Source organism: Neolamprologus multifasciatus, chromosome 10 (genome assembly GCF_963576455.1).
Source record: "Neolamprologus multifasciatus chromosome 10, fNeoMul1.2, whole genome shotgun sequence".
Lineage (NCBI taxonomy): Eukaryota > Metazoa > Chordata > Actinopteri > Cichliformes > Cichlidae > Neolamprologus > Neolamprologus multifasciatus.
Genome location: NC_140448.1, coordinates 19,177,377 through 19,204,133, shown reverse-complemented (window position 1 = coordinate 19,204,133; position 26,757 = coordinate 19,177,377). Strand labels below are relative to the sequence as shown.

At 41.6% G+C, this 26,757-nt stretch overlaps 1 protein-coding gene across 3 annotated transcripts; it reads right to left on the bottom strand.

The window, feature by feature from the left end:
- Positions 1-74: 74 nt before the first annotated feature.
- tcerg1b (transcription elongation regulator 1b (CA150)) lies at positions 75-19,996 on the bottom strand. 3 transcript variants are annotated; one of them, XM_085174813.1, is made up of 21 exons: positions 19,629-19,996; positions 17,878-18,103; positions 16,389-16,541; positions 14,965-15,241; positions 14,637-14,879; positions 12,151-12,210; positions 10,936-11,136; positions 9,626-9,732; positions 9,428-9,516; positions 9,159-9,319; positions 7,788-7,869; positions 7,542-7,677; positions 7,270-7,359; positions 7,043-7,161; positions 4,870-5,020; positions 4,569-4,733; positions 4,138-4,320; positions 3,709-3,918; positions 3,511-3,594; positions 1,927-2,027; positions 75-803 (listed from the first exon to the last, which is right to left on the bottom strand). In XM_085174813.1, exons 1-21 carry the CDS (start codon positions 19,673-19,675, stop codon positions 602-604), a joined length of 3,087 nt encoding a protein of 1,028 aa, XP_085030939.1. In that variant the 5' UTR covers positions 19,676-19,996; the 3' UTR covers positions 75-601. The 3 variants fall into 3 exon arrangements, with proteins under 3 accessions (XP_085030939.1, XP_085030940.1, XP_085030941.1); XM_085174814.1 differs by having other exon boundaries at positions 3,739-3,918; positions 19,629-19,989; XM_085174815.1 differs by lacking the exon at positions 12,151-12,210 and having other exon boundaries at positions 19,629-19,991.
- Positions 19,997-26,757: the final 6,761 nt, after the last annotated feature.

The window sequence follows — 26,757 nt, the reverse complement described above, 5'->3', positions numbered from 1 at the left end:
ACATGTGTTATTTGAGAATAAAGTGTTACCTCGATTTTGACATTTCAAATAATCCAAAGCACAGCATATTGAAAAACAGTGGAAGTCGTCTTTATTTCATTCAACAGAAAAGCTGCTGCAACATTGGAGTGAACCACTGAGCAGAAACTAACATTCACACTGAGCCGCTGAAAAGATGACCTGGCACAGTGGATCTGTAAGGCTTAAGGACGCCTCAATCACATGCATACACACACTCAACCTCATTTACATCGGCTTTCTTACACCTGTGTGGCTGCACAACCTGCAGCCTCATTGCTATCCCTCCTCCCTCTAATGTGGTCAGTCAGAGGTGAGGGGTTAAGGGTCACCTTGGGATCAGGTAACCTCTAGTCCCTGCGCCTCAAACGCAGGGCTTTTTCATGACTTTGACATAACACAGAGACGTTAACCGTTCATCTCTATGGTACACATCTAAGCAACGTAACCCCCCTGAAAAAACACTGCATGGCCAGCCGTGGGCCAGGAGAGCGGAGATCAAGGGTGCTGAGGGGAGGGCATGCTCTGGCCAAAGGGAGGGCGAGGAGGAGTACAGCACTGGCCAAGACAGTAATTAGATTGGTCACTTGGTAGATCGTCGGGTAGGCTCAGAGGCGGTGGGAGGAGGTGGCGGGCCACGGCGGTCTAGATCTTCAATGTAGAACATGATGAGCTTCCTGCGCTCCTCTGGGACACACTCCAGAACAAGGTACCGCTTGTCGTTCTGAAGAATCTTCTCTACGTCCTTCAGATGCTGCTCCGACTCCTGGATGAGCTTTCTCGACCTGGGCACAAGGAGACAGGGAGAGCGCGCTCACAAGCAGGAATACAATAAGATGAACATCACCCTCTCCGAGTCCCGGGGATGGAGTCTACTCGCTCTAGAGCTGAGTGTTTTTAAGACGTCAGCCCGATTTAGTTGGACTCAGGCATGCTGCATATAGCTGCCTTTAGTAAAAATAGCTGTGTTAACTGACAGCATGTCACCACTTCTAAAATTGGTCCTCATGAAGCTACAAAATGTAACAACGTTGCATCCTGGATGCTCTGCAGCAGATAAAAAAAAAAGATCTTGCAGAGGGTAATAAAACCAGCAGAAAAGATGGCTGGCTCTGGTCTTCTGTTGCAATCAAAGAGACTGCAGAAGCAAGACACCACTCAAGGGTTTTATGTAAGAGTCACTAAAGACAGATCTCATTCTGCACTCACTGTTTGACCTGTGCTAGATGCTACAGGTCCATCAAAACAAGGACACGTAGATTAAAGAGCTGTTTTTATTCAGCTGTGCTACATCAAGCATGGTTACTGCAATACACTATGGGATGTTCTATTTAATTCTCGACTCCTTCATATTAAAAATTATTTATTATCTTTTACTGAGAGGGCTTGGATTATTGTGTGAATGGCTTGTTTTTGTAGTGTTCTTTATTTTGGGAGTAGCACTTCTGTTACGTTGTATTATTTTAACACTGTAGACAATGAAAGGCATTCTGATTCTGAAAATGTTGAGCATCACTGCGCTCTGTGTGTGCGCACATCAAGGACTAGCGAGCTGCTGAGACAAACTTAAGCATACTCAGGTGTGAATCATGTGCAGCGCAGTGTGAGTGCAGGCCAGTGGGGATACAGGGACAATGGTTAAAAACTGTAATTCAGATATTCTCACTATTAAGCAGACTACGGTTTCAAGTCATGCAACCTGTGCAAGAATCTTCCAGTGTCGTTACAAAAAATAAAATAACTCAGATTTCACCCACACCAGTTTTCCACTTAAACATCTAACACACCATCTGCTTAAAGGTGCAGAGAAATAAAGACTAGATAAGCTTTATTTATAACAAGTTCCTAGGAAGGGGCACAACTGTGTCAGGTTATGCAAACTGAACATATGTGAAACAAAGCACAGACCTGTATGTGATGAACTTTGTCTCCTTTAACAGTGTCCTGAAGTCAGCTTTGGCTGTGATGTATTTGTCTTTGATGTAGTCTTCAAACTCCCGCTGTCTCTTCTACAAACAAGGACAGACAGAAGTCAGAACTCCAGAAAATGGAAGTGTACTTCACACAAATAATTAAACTCACATTATAATATGTTTAAGATATATCAGCCACTGTTGAGAAGCTTTGCAGTCCACAGGCAACAGCTTTCATTGTAGAGGTAGGATTATGAATAGAAACACCACATGAATCCAAAACAACGTAAGCTGCCAAGTCCTTGAGATCATGACGATGAAAGTAATCATTTGATTACAAGAAGCCTTTGAATAATAGCCTGAATTCATGCATGCGTTTTTTTCATGCTGACATTTCATTTGTAATTTAGCGTTTGCTTCAATCTAAACGTTTCCTTGAATAGGACGGATGCGGTTCAGGCGTCTACTAATCGGAAGGTTGGCGGTTCAATTCGTGGGCCCCCCTACTCTGCATGTCAATGTATCTGAACCCCCATCCATTTAAATCTTTTAAGCTTCCCCAAATCCATCCATTGGAGTGTGAGCGTGTGCGAACGATACACAAAAACTGCTTGTATGAATGTGTGTGTGATGAGTGAATGAGGCTTGTAGTAAGAAACCACTTTGAGGGCTCAAACTCAGTAGAAAGCCTCCTTGTAGACACACCTATGTAATGGATTTCAAAAGGTTAATTGGCACTATGTATTCTTGGCGTCTCAGCTCGCAACCAAAGGTGATCAGGAGATCCAGCACCACCTTATGGCAACAACCAACATGGGTTTAAACTAAACTAAAAAAATGAATTAATTGCTGTTTTAATAAAGAAAAAAAAATAGAGTATTTGTCCTTTTTCTGTCCTTCTGTAAACGATGGTGATGTTTTTATGCTGCAAACAGCAGAGCACGTTGAAAGCGAAAGTTGAGACATTTGAACTCTGGAATTTTCTGGACTTCCCCTTTCTCGCATTTCGCTGAACAACAGAGAGAGTTTATCCACAATAATTACCACACACACCACCGAAGATTCAGCAGAGAGTGAGAGATACAGCATCACTTTCACTACCCTCTTGATAAATTCAGATTCATGGTTTGGATTTTATTAGACGCGCTTTTAGTCTGCAGTTTTAAGTCAAATCATCTTTTGGGCTGACTGAAGAGACGTGGAGCAGGACTGGATTTATAATTCACTTTTGAATTATCCGATTCTTTTGTTTAGACTGGCAATAAGATAAGATAAGGTTTATTAGTCCCACACGTGGGAAATCTGTTGTATCACAGCAGAAAGTGGACAGTGCAAAGTTATAGCAGCAAAAATTTAAGAAAAACACTGGAATAGGATAAGAAGCAGCTGTGAAGACTGCTACAGGGTGTTTACTCCTAAGGTGTGGCATTAAGTGAGATTTTAAGTGAAAGAGATAAACACACTGCAAGAGACACACTACAGAGCAATACTGCTTTCTTGTGACGTACTTTTGCAACACGACTAATCTCTTATCATCTTATAATAATATAAAGATGGGTTGGAGCCCATAACGTCTTACCCTGTCACTGGAAGAGAATTTAATACAGCGAGGATCGTCTTTGATAACTTTCTTCACCTCCTTCCATGTGGTTGTCAAAGTAATCTACAACACACACAAAAACAACAACCTTTTCTTTAAAATTGTCAGTGATCGAGCTGCAGATCTATCATATATAACGTATTATATATATATAACATATAAAATGACTTCTGGCACCTTTTTCTGTCCTGTTTTTTCACTTCTTACCATGCTGGTCTCATCCAGCAGTTGTCTGAAATGTTCCTTCTTTTTCTTGGCCAGCGCTTCTACATGTTCATTAAACAGCTTCTCCTTTTCCTCTCTCTCCAGCAGCGAAGCTGACTCCCAGCGATGGTCTTTCCGCAGGTTACGACGTGTGTCTGACCATGTTGCATCAGAAGAACGGACCTGAAGGGTGAATGCAAAAACAGCCGTGAAAAAAAACTGCTTGAAGGGATCAAAGAGGGGGAAAAAACCCATCTAGTAGGATTAGCCCCAAAATAAGCAACACATGAACTGTAACATTTCAAACACTTTTTGACAAACAATGATCACAACTTAACGAAACTCACACATGATAAGAGCATGTGTTTTTTCACACCCCAGTGTTTCTGCAGAGCACCTCACCATGTCAGACATTAGAGCTTTGAAATGCTGGATGGCCTCCTCCCTCTTGTGCTGTTCCCTTTCTCGGTCGATCTCTTTGGTCTGTTCTGATCGGGCCTTCTGGACCTCCCGCTCCCTTTCTCTGAGACTGGCCTCAATACGAGCCTGACGTTCCAGCTCTCGCTCCTTCTCAATGTCAATGTTCTGCAGGTGATATCACAAGAAGTCTGTGTAAGCTTCTTTCGATATGTTGCACTAAATTCTCTCTTTTAGAAATACAAGTTAGGTTGAGCTGGTGCCATATACATCAGGTCAACGTCCAGTTAGTTAACATTTATTACATGTGCACCTCCCTAAAAGTACATGAACAGTAATTATTCCAATGAATGCTTTCGAACACATCAGATATCAGCACATAAACCCTGACGTTATCTCCACAAAGCTGCTCCTACCTTGGCTTGTTTTTCCATGAACTGTTTGAAAAGCTCTTCTCTGAGTGCAGAGCTCTCCACATTCTTGTATCGCGGGTCAGTCTCTAGCCTCTCTTTCACTTTGCTCCACCGCTGACCTCCCTCTATGTGCTGCTCACTCAGAAGATCAAAAAAGTCCTGCTTGACCTTAAAGAAAAAAACAAACACGTCAAACTTTATTATAAATCTGGGTAAAAACAACGTCAGCAGCAGAGATACAACTCTGGAGAGTTTAAGGCTAAGAAAGAAAGACTGTGCACTTTGAGGTGTGAGTGAGTCTTACCTTCTCTCCCCTAGACTTGGAGTCCTCTTTTTCTCTCTTCCTCATAGCAGTGATGAATTCCACAAAGATAGCCTCCCTGTCTTTCATCTTCTCTATGGTCTTAAATCTGGGATCTCGGCCATGCTTCACTGCAAATTCACTAAATGTTGTCCTGCAAAAAAGCAAATATGCTGATTATTAGGAAGCAAAACCACTCGGTACAAAGATATTTAAAGTCTAAAAAGGACCTTGCAAAAATACTGGTGGCTGACAATGCTACTCCTTAGCCTCCTAGTAGATGCGTGCATCTGATTTTCAGAAAACATGACCTGACCTTGACCTTCGAACTCATCTGAGATTATTTTTTTTGTAGATTTTTTTTTTTTTTTTGTGGGGGGTGGGGTGTAGAATTTCAAAATATTACGCTACCCGGTTCCTGCATTTATTCATTCATAGCCTACTCAAACAAAAGCCTCCTTTCCACTAGTACTTACTCAGCTAAACTCTACTTGATTTTTAGGGTTTTCTATTTAGTCGTAGTATTCGGCAACAGTTACTGTTTTTAGTACCTCAGGGCTGAAGTTCCAAACCCCTGAGTTGAGCTGAAAATGTGATGTCAACAGGCTGCATGCCACTGATTGGTCAGGAGGTGCCGTCACTGGATGAGAGTCATTCCTTCATGAGAATCAAACCTGACATTTTTGAAACCCGGCAATGATGTCGCTTCGATGTCCTGCATTACTGTGTTGTGTTTGTGTTGCATACAAATTACATGACGGCACTTTCTCACCACCTTGCTATAACGACTAGGGCTGGGTATTGTCACTGATTTCTAGAATCAATTCGATCCACGATTCCATTCAATTCTATTTGAATTGGGGAAATTTTGCCTCAGTCTATTCTATTATACTATTATAATTCTGATCACATATCAGTACATTTCCATATTTTTATATCTATAAAAAGAAAGCTGACAGTTGCGAGCCTTTATCAGAAGTGTAAGCATCACAGCAGATGCCTTTGTGTCAAAGTAACTGAGGATAAAACACAGAAAAACATGAAAGCGACTTTCCTTGCCTGGGATTTTATGGCAGATGACCTTAAAAATATTCTGCAGTAGATCAAAAACGAAAGAAAGTGATTAATCAACATATGAACATTACCTGATGCTGCTGAAGTGAAGCAGAGCAAAGTTACAGAGGTTTTATTAGAGACACAGCTAAGCGTTTTGCAATTTTGCATAATTTTAAAAAGTTTACATTTGTTCAGAAGCCTATTGAACAGCAGAAATGAGGCTTTCTTTTCAGAAGTAAGTAAAAGGAAAAAAAACAGCGGCCGACAGCGCTGTAAACAACGGTAGATTTGTGCGTAATAAGCAAGCGAATAATGCAGAAAAAAGATTTTTAGATGGGAAACTGTTCTTGAAGTACAGAGAGAGAGAGACAGCGAGCTCTGCATGATGTGTGATTTTATCGTGGTGGAAGCAAAACAGCAAAACTAAGAGTGAATTTATGACGACGTTTACGTGAAGCGAAATGTGAAGCATAGTTTGGATCTTCTTTTGCTGCTGGTTCAGTCAATATTGTTTGGAGAGAGATAAAACTAACAGCTTTAGAATCAGCGCAAAAAGGGCGTAAACACAAAGCGCGGACCCGCCGAAACATCAGAATCAGCGAGCTGTCAGCTTTCAGCCCCGACCGTGTCCGTGCCTTCGGGTGAGAAAGGCGACATCTCACTGATTCTGATCTGTCGGCGGGTCCACACTTTGTGTTTACGTCTTTGTGCAGAATCCGTGTACCTGCTCTCATTTACTGTTTTAGCTGTTTGGTGGTTGTTGAAATTTTGTGAGGTTTAACCTGAGATTCTGGCGTTTCGGGCAAAATAAAAGTATATTTAAAAATCGATTCAGGATTTTAATGAATCAATTTTACGTTATCCAAGGTAGAATCGATTTTAATTGATAAATCGATCATCAAAACCCAACCCTAATAACAACCCTACCCACATTGAGGGGGTACTCAATTGTAATGGAAAATGACCGAAACCAATGGTTGAACGGCGCTTAGTAGGTACTAGTAAAAAAGAGGCAAACGAGTAATGTAATAAGACTTTTCTTTGAGGGTAATTGTAGTGGTGACTGATTTGACCCCATAAAACCACTATGAAATGTAGTAAAAGTGGACTGTCCTGTCACCTTGGTGTGAGCTTCGCCTCCTCCATCATCCTCCTGAACTCATCTTTGGCCTGCATCAGCTTGTTCTTCTTCTCCTTCCTTTCCTCCTCTGCTCGTGTCTTCACATATTGATCAAATACCTGAAGCACAATTATACCAAAATGACTCAAAGACCGCAACAAAGTGTAACAGCTAAAAATACAGTACAAAGAAATACTGAGAAAAGGGTAAAAAGAAAAAAAAATAACCTGTTTCCTTTCTTTGGGGTTCAGTAGTAGGTAACGTGGGTCAAAAACAATCTTGTGGAGTTCTTTGTCCCAAGTTGAGAATGCAGACACCTACAGGCAGGAAAGACAACAACAAGACTAAACGGTGACCACGTGTCTGACAAAAGCCTGAAAGATTTGACATTTCCGAGCATGTGCAATGGAAAGAAAATCTCAACAAGTGAGAACAATTCATCTCATGTGGTTCTCTCAAACAAACTTTTTTTTTTTTTTTAAAAAAAAGGATGTGTTACCCCTCTCTCCAACAACATATCTTTGAACTGGGTCATCCTGGCCTCTAGTGGCACTATAGCTCTTTCTCTAGCTGCTCGGAGCTCTGCCTCCATGGCTGCTTCCTTCTCAGAGTCTGCCTCTTTCGTGTCCTCCTTCCTGCAAGTGTTAAAAACAGAGGTGGTGGTGAGAGAATCATAATTTGTTAAAAGGTTAATGAATCAAAAAGAGAAAGGAAAAAAGGAATTTTTCACAGGGATAGGACTTACTTCCTCTTTTTGGCTTTGGTTGGCTCCTCATCTTGATTCTCTTCAGCAGCAATGGATAGTTCTGGATCCTCCTTGCTGACAGCTGTGTGTGAACACAGACACAACACAAATATAGTGAACACAGAGAGCCAAGAGTGACTGCAACACTTGTGGGTTTTTTTTTGAGGGCTCCCTGCCAAAAGGTAGTGCCACACAACTTCAAAGACTACTAGTTCAACTTGGACTGTTTAAGCCCAGCATTTGTTTGTTCTGAGGGCATGTGCTGTGTTCATGGCTAACTGATAAGAGCTGAGCCTGAGCCTGTCCCTCTAATGAACGTGGCCACGTGGGTAACTGTTGTGTGACGCAGGACTATTGTTGCAGAAAGTGGTTTTACCAGCGTGCAGCCATTGTGAAGTCCACGCTGACAGAGGTGAGCCTTAGCCTTAAACTGTATAACAGTGGAACAGCTACCCAAATGTCATGCACAGGGTTTACTGTTCCAAAAGAGAGAAAATAAACACTTGATCTGTGCAACTACATCACTGCTGTCTCTCCAATCACTGATACGTGGTAATGTTCAGTAAAAGGTGGTTAAGGGTGAAAGTCAGAGGTCTCACAGGTGGGTTGAAGACACAAGTGTACGACTGTATCAGTTCTTATCCCTACTGAGCCACAAAGATCGACTGATTATACAGATTCAGATGCTGCAAAAATTTTGGGAAAAAACAAAACAACATCAACAACAACAACAAACACTGTAGTCTTTGCTCCTGGTCTTGACTTCTTCTCTTCCTATATCAGATCTGATGAGGGAGTATTGTCTCAGTGGCGACACCTATCATTCAGGAGAATATGGTAGTTTGCCCCTTAATGGTGAGCATGAATAGAAGTGGCCGTGTGATGATGTTGCCAGCAGCATGTGAAGTGTCCAACGTGGCAGATATACCGGGGCCTAAAATATGTCAGTATTTAGATGAACTGTAACAAATTAAATATCAGCTGCTTCAGGCAGGCCACACTGTGAATATATTTTAAGTGTTTATTTTTGTTTCACTAACATGTAGTTTTAAGCAAAATAAAAAAAACAGGGGAAAAAAGTTGATTTCAACAGAAACACATTATGTATTCTGTGGCTCGTTATTATGGAAAATCCATAAAGCTTGACATAACTTGGAAAAAGAAAAGAGGACAAACACTCAAATATGTGAAAACATCTGACTGAAAATTCGGACCACAGGCTGTACTCTTGTTGCTTCGTCAAATAAAAAGATAAATAAATAATAATAATACTAATAATAATAACAACAATAATTAATATGCCTTTCTTACCTTTCCTATATCAATACTCACAGTACATAATGTATAATTTATAAAACATTGCATCCACACCTGTCTTCTTGTTGTCCTCCAGACCCCTCTTATGTGGTGGCTCCTGGATGTGCTTGTCAACATCAGCTCGACCAACCAGCTCCTCGGGGCGGTCCCACATGGAGAGCCGAGTTGTTGGGTTGTAGAAGAATACACGATCATCGCCTGTCCACACCACACACCTAAAGCAGATTAATAGACACAGAAGAAGAGAAAAAAAGGGCAGCATTATATTACCGCCCTGCCATATACCATGAAGGAAAGTGTGCGATGATATGCAGGGTCTGTACCATGGCGTGCCAGGAATAGGGTTGGTGGCTACAGGCCTGGCTTTCTGAGCTGCCTTTTCCTCCTCCGTCATCTCTTCTTCTTTCGTCTCCTTGATAAAGAGAAAAAAACAAGAAATGGTTCTCTGTTGCTGCTACCTTCAGATGGTTTACTGGATTCAATCTGTTTTGGCTTGGCAGTGCAAGTGGTTAATCAGATACCTCCTTCTCATTATTAGTGTTTTCCATTTTGTTCTCCTTATCCTCCATCTCCATTGCCTCAGCTTCCTCCTGGGCAAGTCGCTCTTTTGCCTTTTCTGCTTCTTTTTCTACAGAGAAGGGAGGAGAAAAAAAACCAGACATAAATGCGGACAGTGAGATAACTAAAGTTTGGCTTTACAGCTGGTCTGACAAGAAAGTCAAAGTGGTTATAGCCTATGAGTTTGGTAAAACTGAGAATGAGCCCTTTTAATTTAATTAACTCTTCCACTGAATGAGCTGGAGCCTGAAATCTCAGCAGGACTGGGAATCAGTGTATACAAGCTTCAAACTAACTGGATACTGTGGCCATCCACTCACCAGTCACAACATTAGGTACACGTTGCTGGCACCAGGTTGGACCTCCTTTAACCTCCAGAACTATATTACCTCTTTATGGTCCATATTGACATGACAGCATGAAGCAGATTTGTTGGCTGCTCACCTATGACGCAAATACCACCATACCCCAAAGACTGGACTGAGATCTGGACACTGTGGAGTGTCCAGATCTGCGTTTTCTCCGTTTTTCTCGTCCACACGTAAATGCAAAAACTGAGTTTTCAAAAATATCCACCCTGGCCGGAGTTTTTAAAAATCTCCATTTTCAGTGACCAAAAACGCAGTTTACGTGTGGATGAAAGGTGCAAACGCATAGAAAAATCTGCGTTTTCAAAAATACCCAGGTACATGTGGACGTAGCCTGAATGTCAGAGCAAAAACTGACCCCAGCATTTTCAGAGAACTGCTGCTTATCGGATATTTTCTCTTTTTCAGATCATTCTCTAGAGATGGTTGTGCAGGAAAATCCCAACAGATCAGCAGTTTTTGAAAAACTCAGATCAGCTTGTCTTGCACTACCCCAACCATGCCAAGTCACTTAAATCACCTTTCTTCCCCATTCTGATGCTCATTGCAAAATTTTGCAGATGGGCCAGTTACATAGAGCAGTGCAACAGATGTACCTAATGAAGTGACAGGTGAGTGTATGTAAAAATGACGAGTCTGAAGAAACATCGTTTCCTGTGTTTTGCAGTGCAGAAAAATCGTTATTACAGATTTTTGGGACATTTTAGAAGATTTGAAAAGAAATTCAGCTAGACCCACTATTTGATTTGCATTTAAAAGAACACAAGTCTCTCTTTTTTTAAAATACAGATAACAGATAGCTAACAGATAGCACAGTTTTGGGAAAAACTCATAGCTCAAAAGGATAATACTGGATAAGACACATGATGTCAAACTAAAAATTTCACCACGTCAGCAAAGCCTACCTTTCTCCAACACAGCCTGTGGTTTCTCCCAAGTGGACTCGAGCGTCCGGTTGTTGTAGTAGTACGTTTTCCCGTCTGCTGTTTTGTACTCCGACCACTCGGGGAGCTGCAATGATCCAGCCATGGAAGCAGGAGCTGCAGAGAGTGTCAGCTGGGGGTGCATCACGGAAACTAAAGGCGGGCCCATACCAGGAAGCATGCCTGTCAGCAGTCATACAGGGAAGAGAGAGACCATTGTTGGCTGAGTGTCATCTTTATGTCTGAGCCACTAACACTAGCTACAATGGCATTAGTTTAGACATTAATGAAGGTGATTTCATGACCCAGACTGTTACCAACATGTGGTGATAATAACAACAAAAAACCCACATCTTAATAAAACCAGAGGTAAGAATGACTCACTGCAAGCTAAAAACTGTTGTTGTGAGGGTTTGTCTGCTCATCAAGCAGAGCAAGACGAGGGAAAATAAAAAAAGAGGGTATTGTGATTTTTGTGAAAGAAACTCTTCACGTCTAAAATGCTTTGAACAAGCAACTATATGACAATGAACACAGGCCACACAAACAGACAAATACAATAGTGACCACAAACACACAACCATGCCACAAAGGAGGACGAACACAACAACACATCATGTAGCCCTATCCGTTACACTACCAAAGCCCTGACAACAATGAGACTGCCCTTAAAATATAAAGATGGTCACTCCTTTCTTATAAAAAAAAACAAACTTGTTTACAGTCGACAACCACATGCCTAAAAATGACCCAACAACCAACAACTCAGTAACATCTAACAATTTACAACAGTTAACAGCAAAAAATTACCCCCTTCCGGTTCAAAGAATCAGTGTCAGTATCATTTGTTAAATGTTAAATCGTGTTCTTGTATGTTTGCTTCTCTTCTTCTTTTTTAAGTGGGGTGGAAGAATTCAGTTAAGAAACTAGAAAAGATGTCACACAAGATGAGAATGAAACACTGCACGTGACTCTATCTAATCACCCTCTCTGATCATGGAAACAAAATTAAGCTTCTGTTTCTATCAGCTTTAATGGAAGGAATTTCACCACTGTACACCCAATGGACCATGTTCACAGCACTCAACACCATGCCACTGTTTGTGGGTCTGCATATACACCAGACTACGCATGTAGACATCATTCACTACCATGCCATCTACTGTAGATCTGATAGGCGAGCGGCTGGGTGTTTACCGTTGGCGCTGGGGCCTGCCTTTACACAGGTTGCATCTACTATCTGCATCATTGCTACACCTGCAAGAACAACGGACAAGCAAGCATCTGGTTGAACACAGCAGGACACTAGATATCAGCTACCATGTTGTGTAAGAGCTTGTATATGTTTGGCCCAGTTCAGACAAAACACACAACCAGATTTTTTTTCTGCCTCTGTTGAAATTTATGTGGCTGTAGTATATTTAAAAATGTCAGGAATCAGCTGCACAACATAACGTACGGCCCGTATTGATGGCACATCTGAGAGAGTGAATCCATAATAACAACACCGTCAATCAGGAGATTCCAAGTCTGACGTTTGAAAACCATCTGTCCTAATTGAGGTGTGCTTTCAGCCAATTTTGATTTTAGCTGGCAATAAATTTATCCATCTGCATGACCTTTCACTTTAAATTAGATCTAAATAATGGGCTGGATGCCTGCTGGCTACCCAAATCTTTTGTTGTTAATATTTACAACAATAATAAAGCTTCTTTTGGGTGCTCCCTTATTCATAAGGGGTCACCAACGCAGATGAATCTACATGTAAGATTTGGCACAGATGCTTACACCCTCCTGACACAACCCTCCCAAGCATCTGTGCCTCTTCCCAGTCTTGACCTGGGGATCTTTCACACATCAGGCAAATGTTTTTATGACTGCACTATAAAGTCACAATTAAAATAAAATAAAAATCTGGGTTTCAACCCCCCCCCCCCCCCCCAAAAAAAAAAAAAAAAGTTGCTATCTGCAGTACTGAGTGTGGCTGTATCCAAATACTTGACTCTGTGGATTCTTCTTTATTGTTGTAATTATTCAGTTTCATCTCTTACACTCAAAAAAGGAGAGAGATCGCAAACTGATCTTTTGCTCTCCTACAACCTAGAATCTGGTCAGTGACCCCCTGGCAACCTTCATTTGGAAGTAAAAAAATGTGTATTCCCCAACTGGTTGGCAAGCAGTTGCTGGATGTCGCTGGGTGAAATCGGTCGTGATGTAGGGTTGGGCGATATGTAAAACTTTTCCAACTGGCAATTGTCAGTCCAACAATCGCCAATGGGCAATATATTCGCGCATGCGCAGAGTTTTTGATGGGCAGGGCAATGTAATCATGCATGGACTGATTTTGTTTGACGACCCCCCCCCCCCCCCCCCCCAAAAAAAAACAAAAAAAAAACCCAAACCCAGCTGTCAGCGTTAACGCGGCTTAAATGCAGTCATCACGATTAAAAATTTTAACACTCTCAACCCATCTGGAGCGCAGAATGAACAAAATTTGGACTGCCAAAATGCGTTGACAGAGACATTTCAGGGATTTTGACTCAGTCTGCGCTCCAGATGGGTTAAATGGAAATTCCTTCCATTAAAGCTGAGGGGGAAGGAACGTGATGAAGGCACGTTAACGCTGACAGCACTAAAAAAATGTAAAGTCGACAATTTGGGATTTCTTAGGCGTTAAACCAGATGAAAGGGGCAAACCTAAGGATGTAACCAAAGCGTTGTGCCACTTGTGCAGACGTTTAGCGTGAGCTGAGTACTTAAACACGGTTAACTTGCATGAGCACTCTGAGGAGGGTGCATTTCACTCGCAGATGAAAGAGGGTGCAGTTAAAACAGCGTTATTATTTTTTTCTATTGACTGCTCCATCATTATTAGCAAACTTACTCATGGGCAAATAAATAAATAACACCCTTGTAAAAACTATCGTCGATAGTCGATATATTCGTCCAATCGCCAAACCCTAGGGTACTGCATAAAAAATTCCTTGTTATTGCTTTGGTGGCTAACAGATTGAGGAGGTCGCTTATTGTTTGTTTAGAAGATTGGAAGATCACTACAACTCAGAGACTAAGAATAAGAAGAGAAGATGCAGCACCTTCTTTGCAACTGATTTCACCATGTGACAGCCTGCAACCAAACAGTTGGGGAATACACATTTTTCCCTAGCAACCTGTGGTCCACATGGTTAGTGACTGACTGCTAGACCTACATGAATGGGGTCTAACAATCACTGTCTCTTTGCTATGCAGTGTAAAAGAGCAGAAATCTGGGGCTGTTTCTAACATTTTCTCTGAGCAATCATCTTAAATGTAATTAAAGCTAAAAATCACAACACTAATTATATTTAAATCAAATTTGTGGCAGTTCTGCTGACCAAACGTTCCCTTTTGATAACCACTAACAAGCCTGGAGTCCAAAGAATAGTATTCAGGAGAATCATACACCCTATAACCAGCCCTACGTGTCTTGTGCACACCTGACTGGATTGAATCATATGTACATCCAAATATTTTAGAAGACCTTAGATACAAAAACCCCTCCTGGACTGTAAAAGACAGCCTTACAGCAACAGCAGCAGGCCATGGTGGACAAAACATTTAAAAACATGGCCCAATGAGGCAGAATAGTCATTACAGTATATACATGTACAGCTTGACTAAAGGTTTTCGTGTCTCATTCTCACCTGGTAGAGGGATGTGCATGCCTGGCAAAGGCACCCTGAAAGGTGGCACCATGACAGGAGGGAAGGCAGGTATGGCTGCGGTGGGCTGGGCCACACTGTGAGGCAGGGCTGCTGGCAGCAGTGGCACGGTCTGCACTGCCGTAACAGGAGATGGCACCGTGGAAACAGTCACCACAGTGACCGGAGAAACAGCAACAGATGAGGTCACTGTGGCAATAGGAGGGAGGTCTGCTACAACGGTGGCTTTTGGGAAGAAAAAGAAGTACTTTTGGTTTTATTCTTGCTTTGTGTGTGTGTGAGTGTGAGATGTTGATGAAGTGCTGTTTACCTGCTATGCTCGCAGAGGGAGAATGGGTGGTGATGGAGTCTGGACTGGAGGTGAGTGTGCGGGAGGGGGCCGAGGATGGAGCTTGAGTAGGGGAGGCTGCTGCTGCTGTGCTTGCTGTAGTGTTGACACTGCTTGAGCTGGCGGTGACCCCAACGTTTGCCCCTGAACCTGCAGCCCCAGCCACAAGAAGAGGGTTGAGCTCAGACTGCTGGATGACCTTCACGCCATCAGGTTTACTCCATGATGACTCTCTGGTCCGGGCGTTGTAGTAATATGTCTGTGAATGAGAAACAATCACAGTTGGTTTTTTTTAAATATTGTGAAAAAAATCAGTTTTTTATGATTACAAAAAATGAAAGAACAATTTGTATTGAATTACAAATAATTAATAACAAAAATTGAATCTTGTTACAGCAGAGCTCTGATTTAGGGAATACAGCAAAATTGAAAAGGAAGGTTTACAAAATGTTAGTGAGACCTGCTTTGACACATGGTTTTGAGTAGGTGGCAAAAACAAAAAGACAGGAGGCTGAGCCGGTGGTGGCAAAGCTGGAAATGCACAGATTTTCATTGAGAGTGACCAGAAAGGATATGATTCAAAATGAAAATATAAGAAGGACCAGGTCAGGTTGAGCGATTTAGAGACAAAGTTATAGTGGCATGGTTGAGAGGGTTTAGACATGTGCAGAGGAGGGTTAGTGGATATATTGGACAAAGAATGTTAAAAGTGGAGCTTCCAGGCAGGTGGAAAAGAGGAAGACCACAGAGAAGATTCAGTGAAGGAGAACATGCAGTGGGTTGGTATAAGAGAAGGATGGAAGACTTGGAGGCAGATGATATGATAAGTAGTAGTACAGTGACTGGGAGAGTGGCAGGTGCCCACTTGATAGGCTTATCAGTTATAACTACACTCAAAAGGCAGGTCCCGATTAACTAGTTCTGAAAAGATGACAACAACATTTACAGTGAGTCGATGACAATTGAAATATGTTAAAAACTGTTATTAGCAGCCTTGTTGTCTTCCAACGGTGACTGAAATGCAAACCAAGTAAAACATTAAGTAACCAATATGGGAACTTGACAACTCGAGTCTGATGACTGAGCTTCTAGGGGCAGCAGCCAATATTTCAGGCTAAGCAAGATTTCTTGTTCTACCAACTAAGGAATTTAGCAAACTGTAAAAATCTCATTATAAAAAAAAAACACAACACACCACTTTTAATAAGAGACAATATTGATGCAACCATAATTTCCAACCTAATGTCAAGCAAAATAATTCGATGATTTGCTGTCATTTCCTCTAACCAGCTTTAACTATGTGTGCACAAATTATTATTAAAGCTGTTTTAGTGCAATCAACTTATTTATTACACATATCATCTTGAGGATGCCTGCTATCTGCTTTCATAGGACCTCCACCTTACCTTTCCTTCTGGCGTCTTGTTCTCTACCCAGATTTCTTCAGCAGGGTTGAGCGCAGGGTTTCCAGATGCGGGAACGGGAGGCATCCCAGGAGGAAACAGCATTCCTGGTGGAGGTGGCAGGTTACCAATAGGAGGGGGAAGGAACGGAGGTCTCTACATAAAAAAGAGAGGGCACAGAATTTAGCTTTCATATAATAAAGAGCAGAACTGAGAGTCTAAATTATCCCGTTAAAGCACGCTATCCTCCAACATAATGTGTCTGTAGAGGATACAGAAAAGTGCACAGTCACAAGCAGTGGAGGGCTCAGCCAGCAGTTGATGCTAATTGGCCTTTTTGGATTCCAATTAGGGAGATTTGAGCATCATTACCGTATTATACAAGAGAAAAATCACATTGCACCAAAGAATCAATCATGAACCCAAAAAGATTATAAAACAAAGATTAGTCATATGCCTCCTTATTGCCTGCCCCTCCTTTTAAGAGTGAATACTGCTGTTATGCTGTAACAGAGAAGGACACACTCTTCTTTGCAGACTCTACCTGGGGCTACACGGCTGATCAATGCGTATTCAATAACTTAAAATAATAACTCAATTCACTCCGTTTCAAAAACCATTGTGAGCACGTCGCCAGAATAAAGTTGTCGCAATATAAGAATTTTAAACTAGATACCAAAACACATGACAATACTTGATACCATTTCTGATACCATGAGGAAGATTTTAAACCCATCCTACATCACCAGAATAAATGGCGAAGACGTCATATCCTCAACTTGCACTCACTGTGAAAGTTTATTATCTAGTTCACATATGCCTGCAGCCTCGCTCTCATCCAGCATGTACACTGCTCCAACTCAGCCTGCAGCTCTTCACCTCCACACCTCTGCGTTAAGAATTGGAACCGCCTGATTTCCCGCTCCAGACTTCCGTCTTTATTTGCTCGGATTAGTTCGCCACATTTCCCTTTCTGCTTAGCTCGGCTACGGTTCACTCCCTGCTCTGTACAGCCAGGAACCTGCCAGGTTTTCTGTTTCTCCATAACCACCTCTGCCATGGCTAAGTATTCGATCAGTCAGTCGTTCAACCTGCAATAATTATTCATCATTTTTCATTCATTCATAACAGACAGCTAACAAGGCTGTTGGGTAACTGACAATAGTTAAATAGCTAATGTTAATGTGTGCACTGGTCGGGTTAACATTTTTATCTATTTAATACTCATGCTGTTGAAACAGGAGCTTTACTAACCTTAAAAAATCCTCTTAAAGTGTTGTTCAGTGTTATGAACGTTAACTACTACAACTGTTAATGACAGGAGGAGCCATGTGAAGTTGTGTGTCATGGAGGAAGGAAAGACAGGACTGTTGGTATCAGTATTGTTGCAAGTGAGTATCGAGTATTGATTTTTTTTTAACAACCCTACACCACAAGAGGGTAACATTTCCATGATGAAAACCATGCTTGTAAAAGAATGTGGAGCAGTTACCTGTAGGTGGGGAGGCCCAATAGGTGGAGGCATCCCTCCTGGTGGAGGGATTGGTGGCATGCTGGGGTCGAAGGGTGGACGTGCAAACGGAGGTCGTGGCGGAGGTCCCCTCATCATCCCAAAAGGAGGCGGCGGTGGCCTAAGGAGTGGTGGTGGGCCTCTTAACACTGGGGTCTGTGTAGGCGCAGGCGCAGGGCCGCGAAACCGCACTGCCTGCTGCGCCATTCTGGCACAACATAATAAAAGTTATAGTTAAAGCTTATGATCAATACTAACATGACACTAAACTGTAAATAAAGCCTTTGAAAAGAGTGCAGAAAGCAATTATCAGCTTAATACAGTACAAATTATACAGTGCAATGACAAATTATCCTTCACAATCCAAAAATAAATGACACTACAAAAGTAATAACATCTGTAATATCATATTAAAATCTTTTTACAATCGAGGAAGCTGCAGTATAAGCCAGGAATGGTTAGCAATGAATACAAACACTTTCTGCTGACTAATGTGAGACTTGCTGCAGAAATGGGCCAGCAAACAGCAGCGGAAGAAGTACTCAGACCTATTATCAAAGTCAAAGTAGCAATAGCACAACTTAAAACCACTCTAATAAGAAGCAGAAGCTTTGTGTTATGTCGCAACAATTTAATGCTGGCTAAATGTTCAAAGATGCTATGATAGAAATGAAAGATTTCTCTGGTTCTCTGACACAAAAAATAAACAAATATATATAAGTAAATAAAAAAAAATAAACTCTGGGCCATTGCCCATCACCTAAACTACAATTTTAATCCGAATTTGCCTAGAATTTCACAATCAGTGTATCGCTAAAGTATCCATCAGACACCAACATGAGCTCTGTTGTATGCTGTACTTGTGAACTGTTATTACTGATGCATAAACATACATTTACATGTACGGACTGTAAATACTGCTCGCTTTTCTAACCAGCTGACTGGATGGTGTATAACACATTCATTTCATTAACTTGTAACTATGTCTCTCAGATACATGTTCCTTATTCAAGCAACTCAAGAAGTCCAGACGCTTTTCTTTCCAAGCTCCTTAGACTACGATGACCTGAATGACTGAGAACCTTCACAGATACATGTTCCTTATTATAAATACCTTAGGATTCTACTTAAGGACATCATTTAGGGGAAATTTACTTAATTGCTATGCAAGGCTGTTTGAAGACGGTGTGACGTGAACGTGTTGTCCATTCAGACTCTGTGGTGTTTATATTCCTTCATATCTGCATGCTGAACCCTTCAGGGTTATACCCGCTTGGCCGATGAACACAAACATTCAGCAAATGTCGTCTTGTGATAATCGGGCTAACATCAACCTTTTTTCTGTCTATTTAAAACAGCTACTTTCCAATCAATTTAGCATATTTTTGGTAGCTGGTTATAATTGATAACAACCGCCAAGTTTGAGCCCAAGCACAAAGCCGGGTGATTGGGGTGGCCTTGCGTGAGAGGTAAACATCTGTCTGTTTAATCTGTCTGGCCCATGTTTACCGCGTGCCGGGGAGCGGAGAGCAGAAATCGAGCCGCTCTTCAACACGGGGCTAGCTAGCTGGAAGCTAGTTAGCTGGCGTGGCTACATTGACATGCACGGGCGCCACATATCAACACCACTGAACCAAAAGCAACGCAGACTAGCTGCATATTAAATGTCCGCAAATGCTTCATATTACCCACGGTTAATAATCATTTTAACGCTTTACTCGCTGTTATCTGACCTGTTGTCGTTGAACCCGATAGTCTCGCTCTCTGCCTGGTCCGCCATTACAGGAAAATGTAACCGCTCTCTTCCTGGAAACGCCCCTTAGCGGTGACTACTTTTCCTATTCGCCAGGCGCGGACCTCAGTCACGATACAGTTCGAGCTGCGTGGACTGTGATTGGATATTGTCTTTCTTGCGAACGTTCAGTAAAGTGTTCATTGGTCCGTTTGGGTCCCATTTTTCATGATGTCTTTGTTCAGTCGGTGCTCCGTGCTGTTGATAATAAGGCGGATTCTAATCACTGGAGATTTGCACACACTCCACTTGTGTTTTGGTGTCCGTGTTTTGTTTGATTTACACCTGTTGAGATGGCATTCCGCTACTTAAAAGAAGTGGCAGTACACCATATAGTGGAAACGCCCTGCGCTTACTGGAAGGCCTTCTGAAATGTAGTCACAAACCTAAAAGTGCATGATATTATCTTAAAATCACTAGTAAATATTATCAACATCTTTTTACGGCCAACGATTTTCCCTGTTTCTCTCACATGTGCTATTATCATTCTGCGGATCCATTGGTAATTAATAATTATCAGCCTATTTCTAATCATTATTTGCTCAGCAATATATATATATATATATATATATAAAGAAATAACTGAATGAAGACCTTTCATCTCACAGTATTAATAAGTGCCAATCAGGTTTCAGAGCCAGAAACAGCTCTGACTAAAGTTATCAACCTGACCTGAAGATCAATAGTGCTTGGTGCAGTGTCTCAATGTTGGAGAATTTTCAGATTTCCAATGTAGCAGAATGCACTTTTTCATTGCAGTACTCGCAAGTAAAATAAAATATTTCTTATGACAATTCACTCTTCTATCACTGGGCAATTCCACAGCATGTGCAGGAGATCACTATCTGTCACCTTACATCTCAAACATTTGAGGGAATAATTATTATCAATTTTATGTAACCTATAAGGGGTGTAATATATCCTATGAAATATATTAAATTGCATTTGCCTGTGTTTTGTAGAAATTAACATGGTCTGTGCCTGTTCCAATAAATGGTGCCATTCTACCTCTTCATAGACATGGCCCAGGTCTGTCTCCCATTTTCTTTTTATCGACACTTTGTTATGGTCAGATAACTTTTCACTGGTAATAGCATATATAGAAGATGCTATTCCTTCTATTGACTTCCATGGTTTGGTGCAAAATTGTGTTTCAAGAGGAGTTTCTTTTGGTATCTCGGGGAATAACCCTTTGGATTTCTCTTTGACCCAATCTCTTATTTGTAGGAATTTGAAGAAACTTTGTCCTGGGAGTTTGAATTTTTCCTTTAGTTGTTGAAAGTCAATAAATGTATCATTATTGTATAAGTCAGCAACAGTTTGAATATTTCTGTCCTTCCATCCCTGCAATATTGGGTCAGCAATATGATGAGAGAGATTAGGGTTGCCTCATAGGGGTGTCCTTCTAAAAAAAGAGATATTTATTTTCAGAAGTGAGTGGGATTCCTGCCAGGCACAGAAGGTGTTTAATATTATCAAATTGTTTGTGAGCTTGGATAGACATTTTTTTGTACCTAAAAATAGAACATCTTTTAATAGTATGGGGTTCACCTCATGTTGTTCTATTGGAACCCATCGAACCTCACTCCTCTCTGCATGTAGCCAGATCCAAATTGATCGATACTGGGAGGCAAGATAATAGTTTGGTACTTTAGCAATCAGAATTATTGTCTGAAGGCCAAGAAAGATGCCCAATGAATTAATTTTACCAAGTGGATCATTATGGTAACTAGATTGACCTTTGTTATTATTATTTATTTATTTTTTATTTTATTTATTACAAACTGGACAGACATGACTGGGGGATGGGAAAGGGAGAAAGAAAGGGAGGGAAAGAAAAACAGAGAGGAAGAGGGACAGTGAGAGAAGAAAAAAAAAGAAGAAAACAAGCAAAAAGAGAGCAAAACAATATGGAGACCACAGCAATAACCTAGACAAGTGTAAGTAACAATAAATACTAAATAGTGAATGTTATTTTGCAGCACGCAAGACCGACAGCGCACGATGTGCTTTGAGGTAGCAGCCAAGAAAGATATAATTTGTGTCTGTGATCACCCGTGTGTACACCTGTGTGCACACCTGTGTAGATGAGTGCGCTTGTATTAAAAAGGTTTCTCCATGTGAATTTCTGCCAGAGGTTGTGGGGAGCCATAGCCCTGCCCCCCAGGCCCCAGACATCCAGAAGCCCCCAGAGCGCGAGAGCCCAGGGAGGACCATCGGAGGGGCAGCCACGCCACCCTCCCGTAAAGAGCTGAGGAGAGCCCGAGATGTGGGGTCACCAAGCCGGCACGGTGCAGAAGCCACAGGGAGCTGCAGTGACGTGTCCGTGGGCTCCGCCAGCAGCCAGAGCAGACTGAGGCCTGAGGTCCGAGAACCCCCCCACCCCCCAGAAGGGACCCAACTGAGCCAAGCAGGCACCGGTAGTGAACCGGTACATACCTGAGCGCCCAGTCCTGGACAGCAAGAACCACCAATGCACCGATGTCTGGGGACACCTGAGATGTTCCCAGATCGTCTAAGACCCGACCTGACACAGACACACACATACACAAACATGCATTCCCACCCTCATGCACACATATATAAATACTCGACACTCGCCCAACATGGAGACAAACAGAAATGGACACTGTACTCACACTCCCCACACATACTCTATACTCTCTCATGGGGCGACCGTGGCTCAGGGGGTTGGGAAGCGTATCTGTAACCGGAAGGTTGCCGGTTCGATCCCTAGGCTCTCTGTCCTGGCCGTTGTGTCCTTGGGCAAGACACTTTACCCTAACACCTACTGGTGTTGGCCAGAGGGGCCGATGGCGCCAACAGGGAGGACCATCGGAGGGCAGCCTCGCTTCTGTCAGTCTGCCCCAGGGCAGCTACAACCGTAGCTTGCCTCCACCAGTGTGTGAATGTAAGAGTGAATGAATAGTGGTATTGTAAACCTTGAAAAGTGCTTGGATTGGATAAATCCAATCCATTATTATTATTATACCCCAGGAGATGTTATCCTTTTCCCTGGGGAAGAGACAAGCAGTCCTGCAGCACCCAAGAGGCCCAGCATCCCAGACCCCGACCAGAAGGCCAGCCCCCTGCCCCGACTAGCAAACAGCAAGTCTGCTAGTCTGCAGCATTCAGATCCACCCCAAAAATCGTTCAGTGCTCAGAGAAACTGCACTATACCCAAGAGCTGCATCTGAGACCAAAGTGGAGGTTTGGCCATAATGCACAGCAGTACCTTCAGCAAGAATCAAACACCTCAAACCAACTGTCAACTATGCTGGTTCAAGGGTGGTGATTTTTTCAAAAAGAGCTTGTTCTGCAGCCACAAGAGATAGTCACCTTGCAGCTGACAAATTTGAGGCCGTTTGTCCGACAGCTAAAGCTTCTCCTAAATTAGGCCATGCAACAGGATAATGACCCCAAGTACAGAAGCAAATGTACAGCATGGAAGCCCAGACCTCAACCTGACTGAAATGCTGTTTATAAAGGAATGCTTGCAATGCTTGAATTGAAGCAGCAGAGTTGCGGCTGCTAACTGCTGGTTCTGTAAACTACTCAAACATAGAATGATTGTGATATTGAACTAAAACAAATGCCTGAATCCGAAATCGTGGATATCCTATTGTGGTGATCTGAAATGTAAAACTAAATGTGATTCAGAAAGTTTTCCTTTATATATATTACTTTGCATTACTTTGGTTAATATATACTAAAGAGTATATATTTTCATCATAGTCAACAAAAATTGGAACTAAAATCTGGATTTAGTTACATGGAAACCTCTTGTTTATTTTGTGGCATGTACTGTCACATATGCTAAGCCTAATTACACAATGATTGCCTGAGCCTATTCTTTTTAAATGATGAAAAACTCAAAGGCACGTTTGAGCAGTGGATCTGTGTGAAATCAGCAGCTTGCAAAACTAAATCAAAATGTGTGCTATCGATTCTAAAAATAGAAATCACAATAAAGTTCAACATTTACTAAAACCGCCATTCAATCATCTGAGAATCTTTACTCATGAAATTATAATGGTTAGATTAATTTATATGCAGTGATTTACTGATCATTGATAAAAGGGGAGATTTATGCAATAACGAAGACTGTCATGAAAAGTATTTGGCATCTGATCTCCTGTAACCCGCGGAGCTAAGCTGTTTTACCAGCTCTGCTCTCTGATTTTTCTTTTTTCTTTTATGAAAAAACATAAGTTGTCAAAGTTATTTGTTTGCAAATGTATTTCAGAAATATCGACATACTTTTTTTTAATCAGCAGAAACTTTATGTCAGTAGTACAAAAACCTGCACTGATCTGACCTAATTTCTTCCTCATCCTGATTACTGACCTGGGAAGGGAGAGAAATATTTGTTTTTGTTTGTCTTCTTGTTTTATTTAATTCCTTGTGGGATTTGGATCCAACACGTAAAGTATGCATATTATGCACACACACACACACACACACACACACACACACACACACACACACACACACACACACATTTCTTGTATTCTTGAATAAAGACATTGATTTGACACATTTAATTAGCAGCCAATTGTTTTTATTGTTCAATTATTAAGATAAAAGAAAAGGTGGGGGTGGGGGGATGTAAAGAAGAGCGTAAAGTAAAGGGAGAGAGGAGAGAAAACCCCAACAATCCCCTCTGAGCAAGCACTAGGCGACAGTGGATAGGAAAAACTCCCTTTAAAGGAAGAAACCTATGACAGAACCAGGCTCTAGAGGGGGCAGTCAACTGTCGGGACTGGTTGGGGGGTGACTGTGAAAAGAGGGGAGGGAGATGAGGGAGATGGGAGAGGTGTTAGTAGTTAAAGGAAGGGAGGGGGGGGATTAAGCTGGAACAGAGGTGGGGGAAGAAGAGATGGCATCAGTAGTAGTGAAAGAAGGAGTGTTCTTCCTCCAGAAGAAGCGGAAACGTTTTTTCTTTTTCTCCAGCTGCTTTTCCACGAGCACCTTTTTCTCGAGGATGAGGATTTTCAACTCTTCGATTGTTTCTGTGTTTTGCTTCTGCAGCTTATTGCATTTTTTCTCCACTTCTTCTATTTCGCCTTGTTTTTCTTCCAACCTTTCTTTCAGCACTTTAGATGTTGCCTCCTGTTTTTGCAGTTTTTCATTTTCTCCTTCCAGCTCAGATGCTTTGAACTTCATTTTGTTGTAAAGTTCTTGCGGATTTTGGTTTTTCTTCTCAAACTCCTGGAGAAGAAGTTTTTCTCCTCTCTGCTTAATGACCAGCTGTTCTCTCTCTTGAAGCAGGTCTTGATATTTGTGCAGTGTCTCATCGAACTTTACCTGCAGCATCCTGTCGTTTCCCTCCATGAGCTGGAGTTGGCACTCCATGTCTCCCTGCTTTCTGTCCAGCTGCTCTTTCTCTTGAAGGATTTCTTTATTTTGTCGCAGAGCTTCATCAAGCTTTCCTTGCAAGCTTTCATTTTGTTGCTTGATGCTCTGAAGCTTGGAATCCATTTCTTTTTGTTTGATTTCTTGTTCCCTTTTCTCTTGAAGAAGCTTCTCCTTTTCTTGCAGTGTGCGATCAAGCCTTTTTTTTGTCTACACTGTACATTAGCTCCATGTCTCTGAGATTGCTGTGCAGCCCTCTCTTCTTCATGCCATCTTGTTTCTTCTCTTGAAGGAGTTTTTTATTTTCTTGCAGAGCTTCATCAAGCTTTCCTTGCAAGCTTTCATTGTGTTGCTTGATGCTCTGAAGCAATGAGGTTGTCACATGATGTTTTTGGAGGAGGGCATTTTTCAACTTGGACAAATTATCAGTAAAGTTTCAATCTCTGTTATTTTCCCCAAAAAACGTGTTGTCGCAATAATGTTTTCTACTGTAATTGGTGCCAACAGATGGCGGCAGTTTAAAGTTGGCTGTTACTCTGCCCAGGCTGCTACCATAGAAGAAGAATGTAGACCAATAGTACTTTAAGGTTGGTCAGGTTCTTGACTGGTTGTCGTCATACCTAAAGGGTAAATGAGTAATTTTAGAGCTGCAGAATGAAACCAGGTGTTCCTCAAGGGTCAATTCTGGGTCCAGTACTCTTTAAACATCCCAAACCAGTCAGGAAAAATGGATGCCCCTCCTTGATCCTGCTTCTGCTGGAGGTTTCTTCCTGTTAGAAGGGAGTTTTTCATTCTTACTGTTGCAAAGTGCTTGCTCATAGAGGGGTCATCTGATTGTTGTGGTTTTCTGTGTATTATTGTAGGTTCTTGACCTTATAATATAGAGCACCTTGAAGCAAATGCTTTTGTGATTTGGTGCCTCAAGGCACTTTCAAAAACTGTGAAATCATATAAAACAATATATCAATCAGGTTATGACTATTGCTCTATTTGCAGGATCACCCGAATCATCAGTGCGCCTTACACACACGCGCGTGCGCACACACACACACACACACACACAGAGAAACTTTACCATATTTCTGCAATACTGAAGCCACTTCACAGGCTCTCAATGTAGAATTACCTTTAAAATACTTCTATTACTTCATAAAGCAGCTTTCAGTGGTTTGGCTCCCCTCGCAACATCTCTAATTTGATCATTGTCTATAACCTGATTAGACTTCTCAGGCTATTGGGTGCAGAGCTTTCAACTGTTTCCAGAATCACATCCAGGTATGCCATGAGGGCTTTCAGTTACTGTGGTCCCATTCCTTGGAACAAGCTGCCTGACCTGAGGTCCATTACAACAGCTGTGTGTTTATGTGTGACTGTTAACGTTATTTTTTTTGTAAAGTGGTTTTACTTTTATTATTTGGAATGCCTTAAGACATTGTAGTTTTTTTCTATAGTTTCTATGTTAAGCACATTGAGCTTTCATGTAATGAAATAGGTATATAATGAAATGTTTCAAGAAGAATTGCTGATTTACTAATTGCAGCAGATTACACTGCTGTTTGAAGCATGTGTGCAGTCAACATCATTCATCCTGTGTGTTTCTGCTGTTAGTTTACATCAGTAGCAATAAAAAAAAGCACAATTTCTTTTTGTGTTGTGGAGTGCTCTAAATACATGACAACAGCTAAACAAAAAGTAGAATAAAAATGAATAAACTA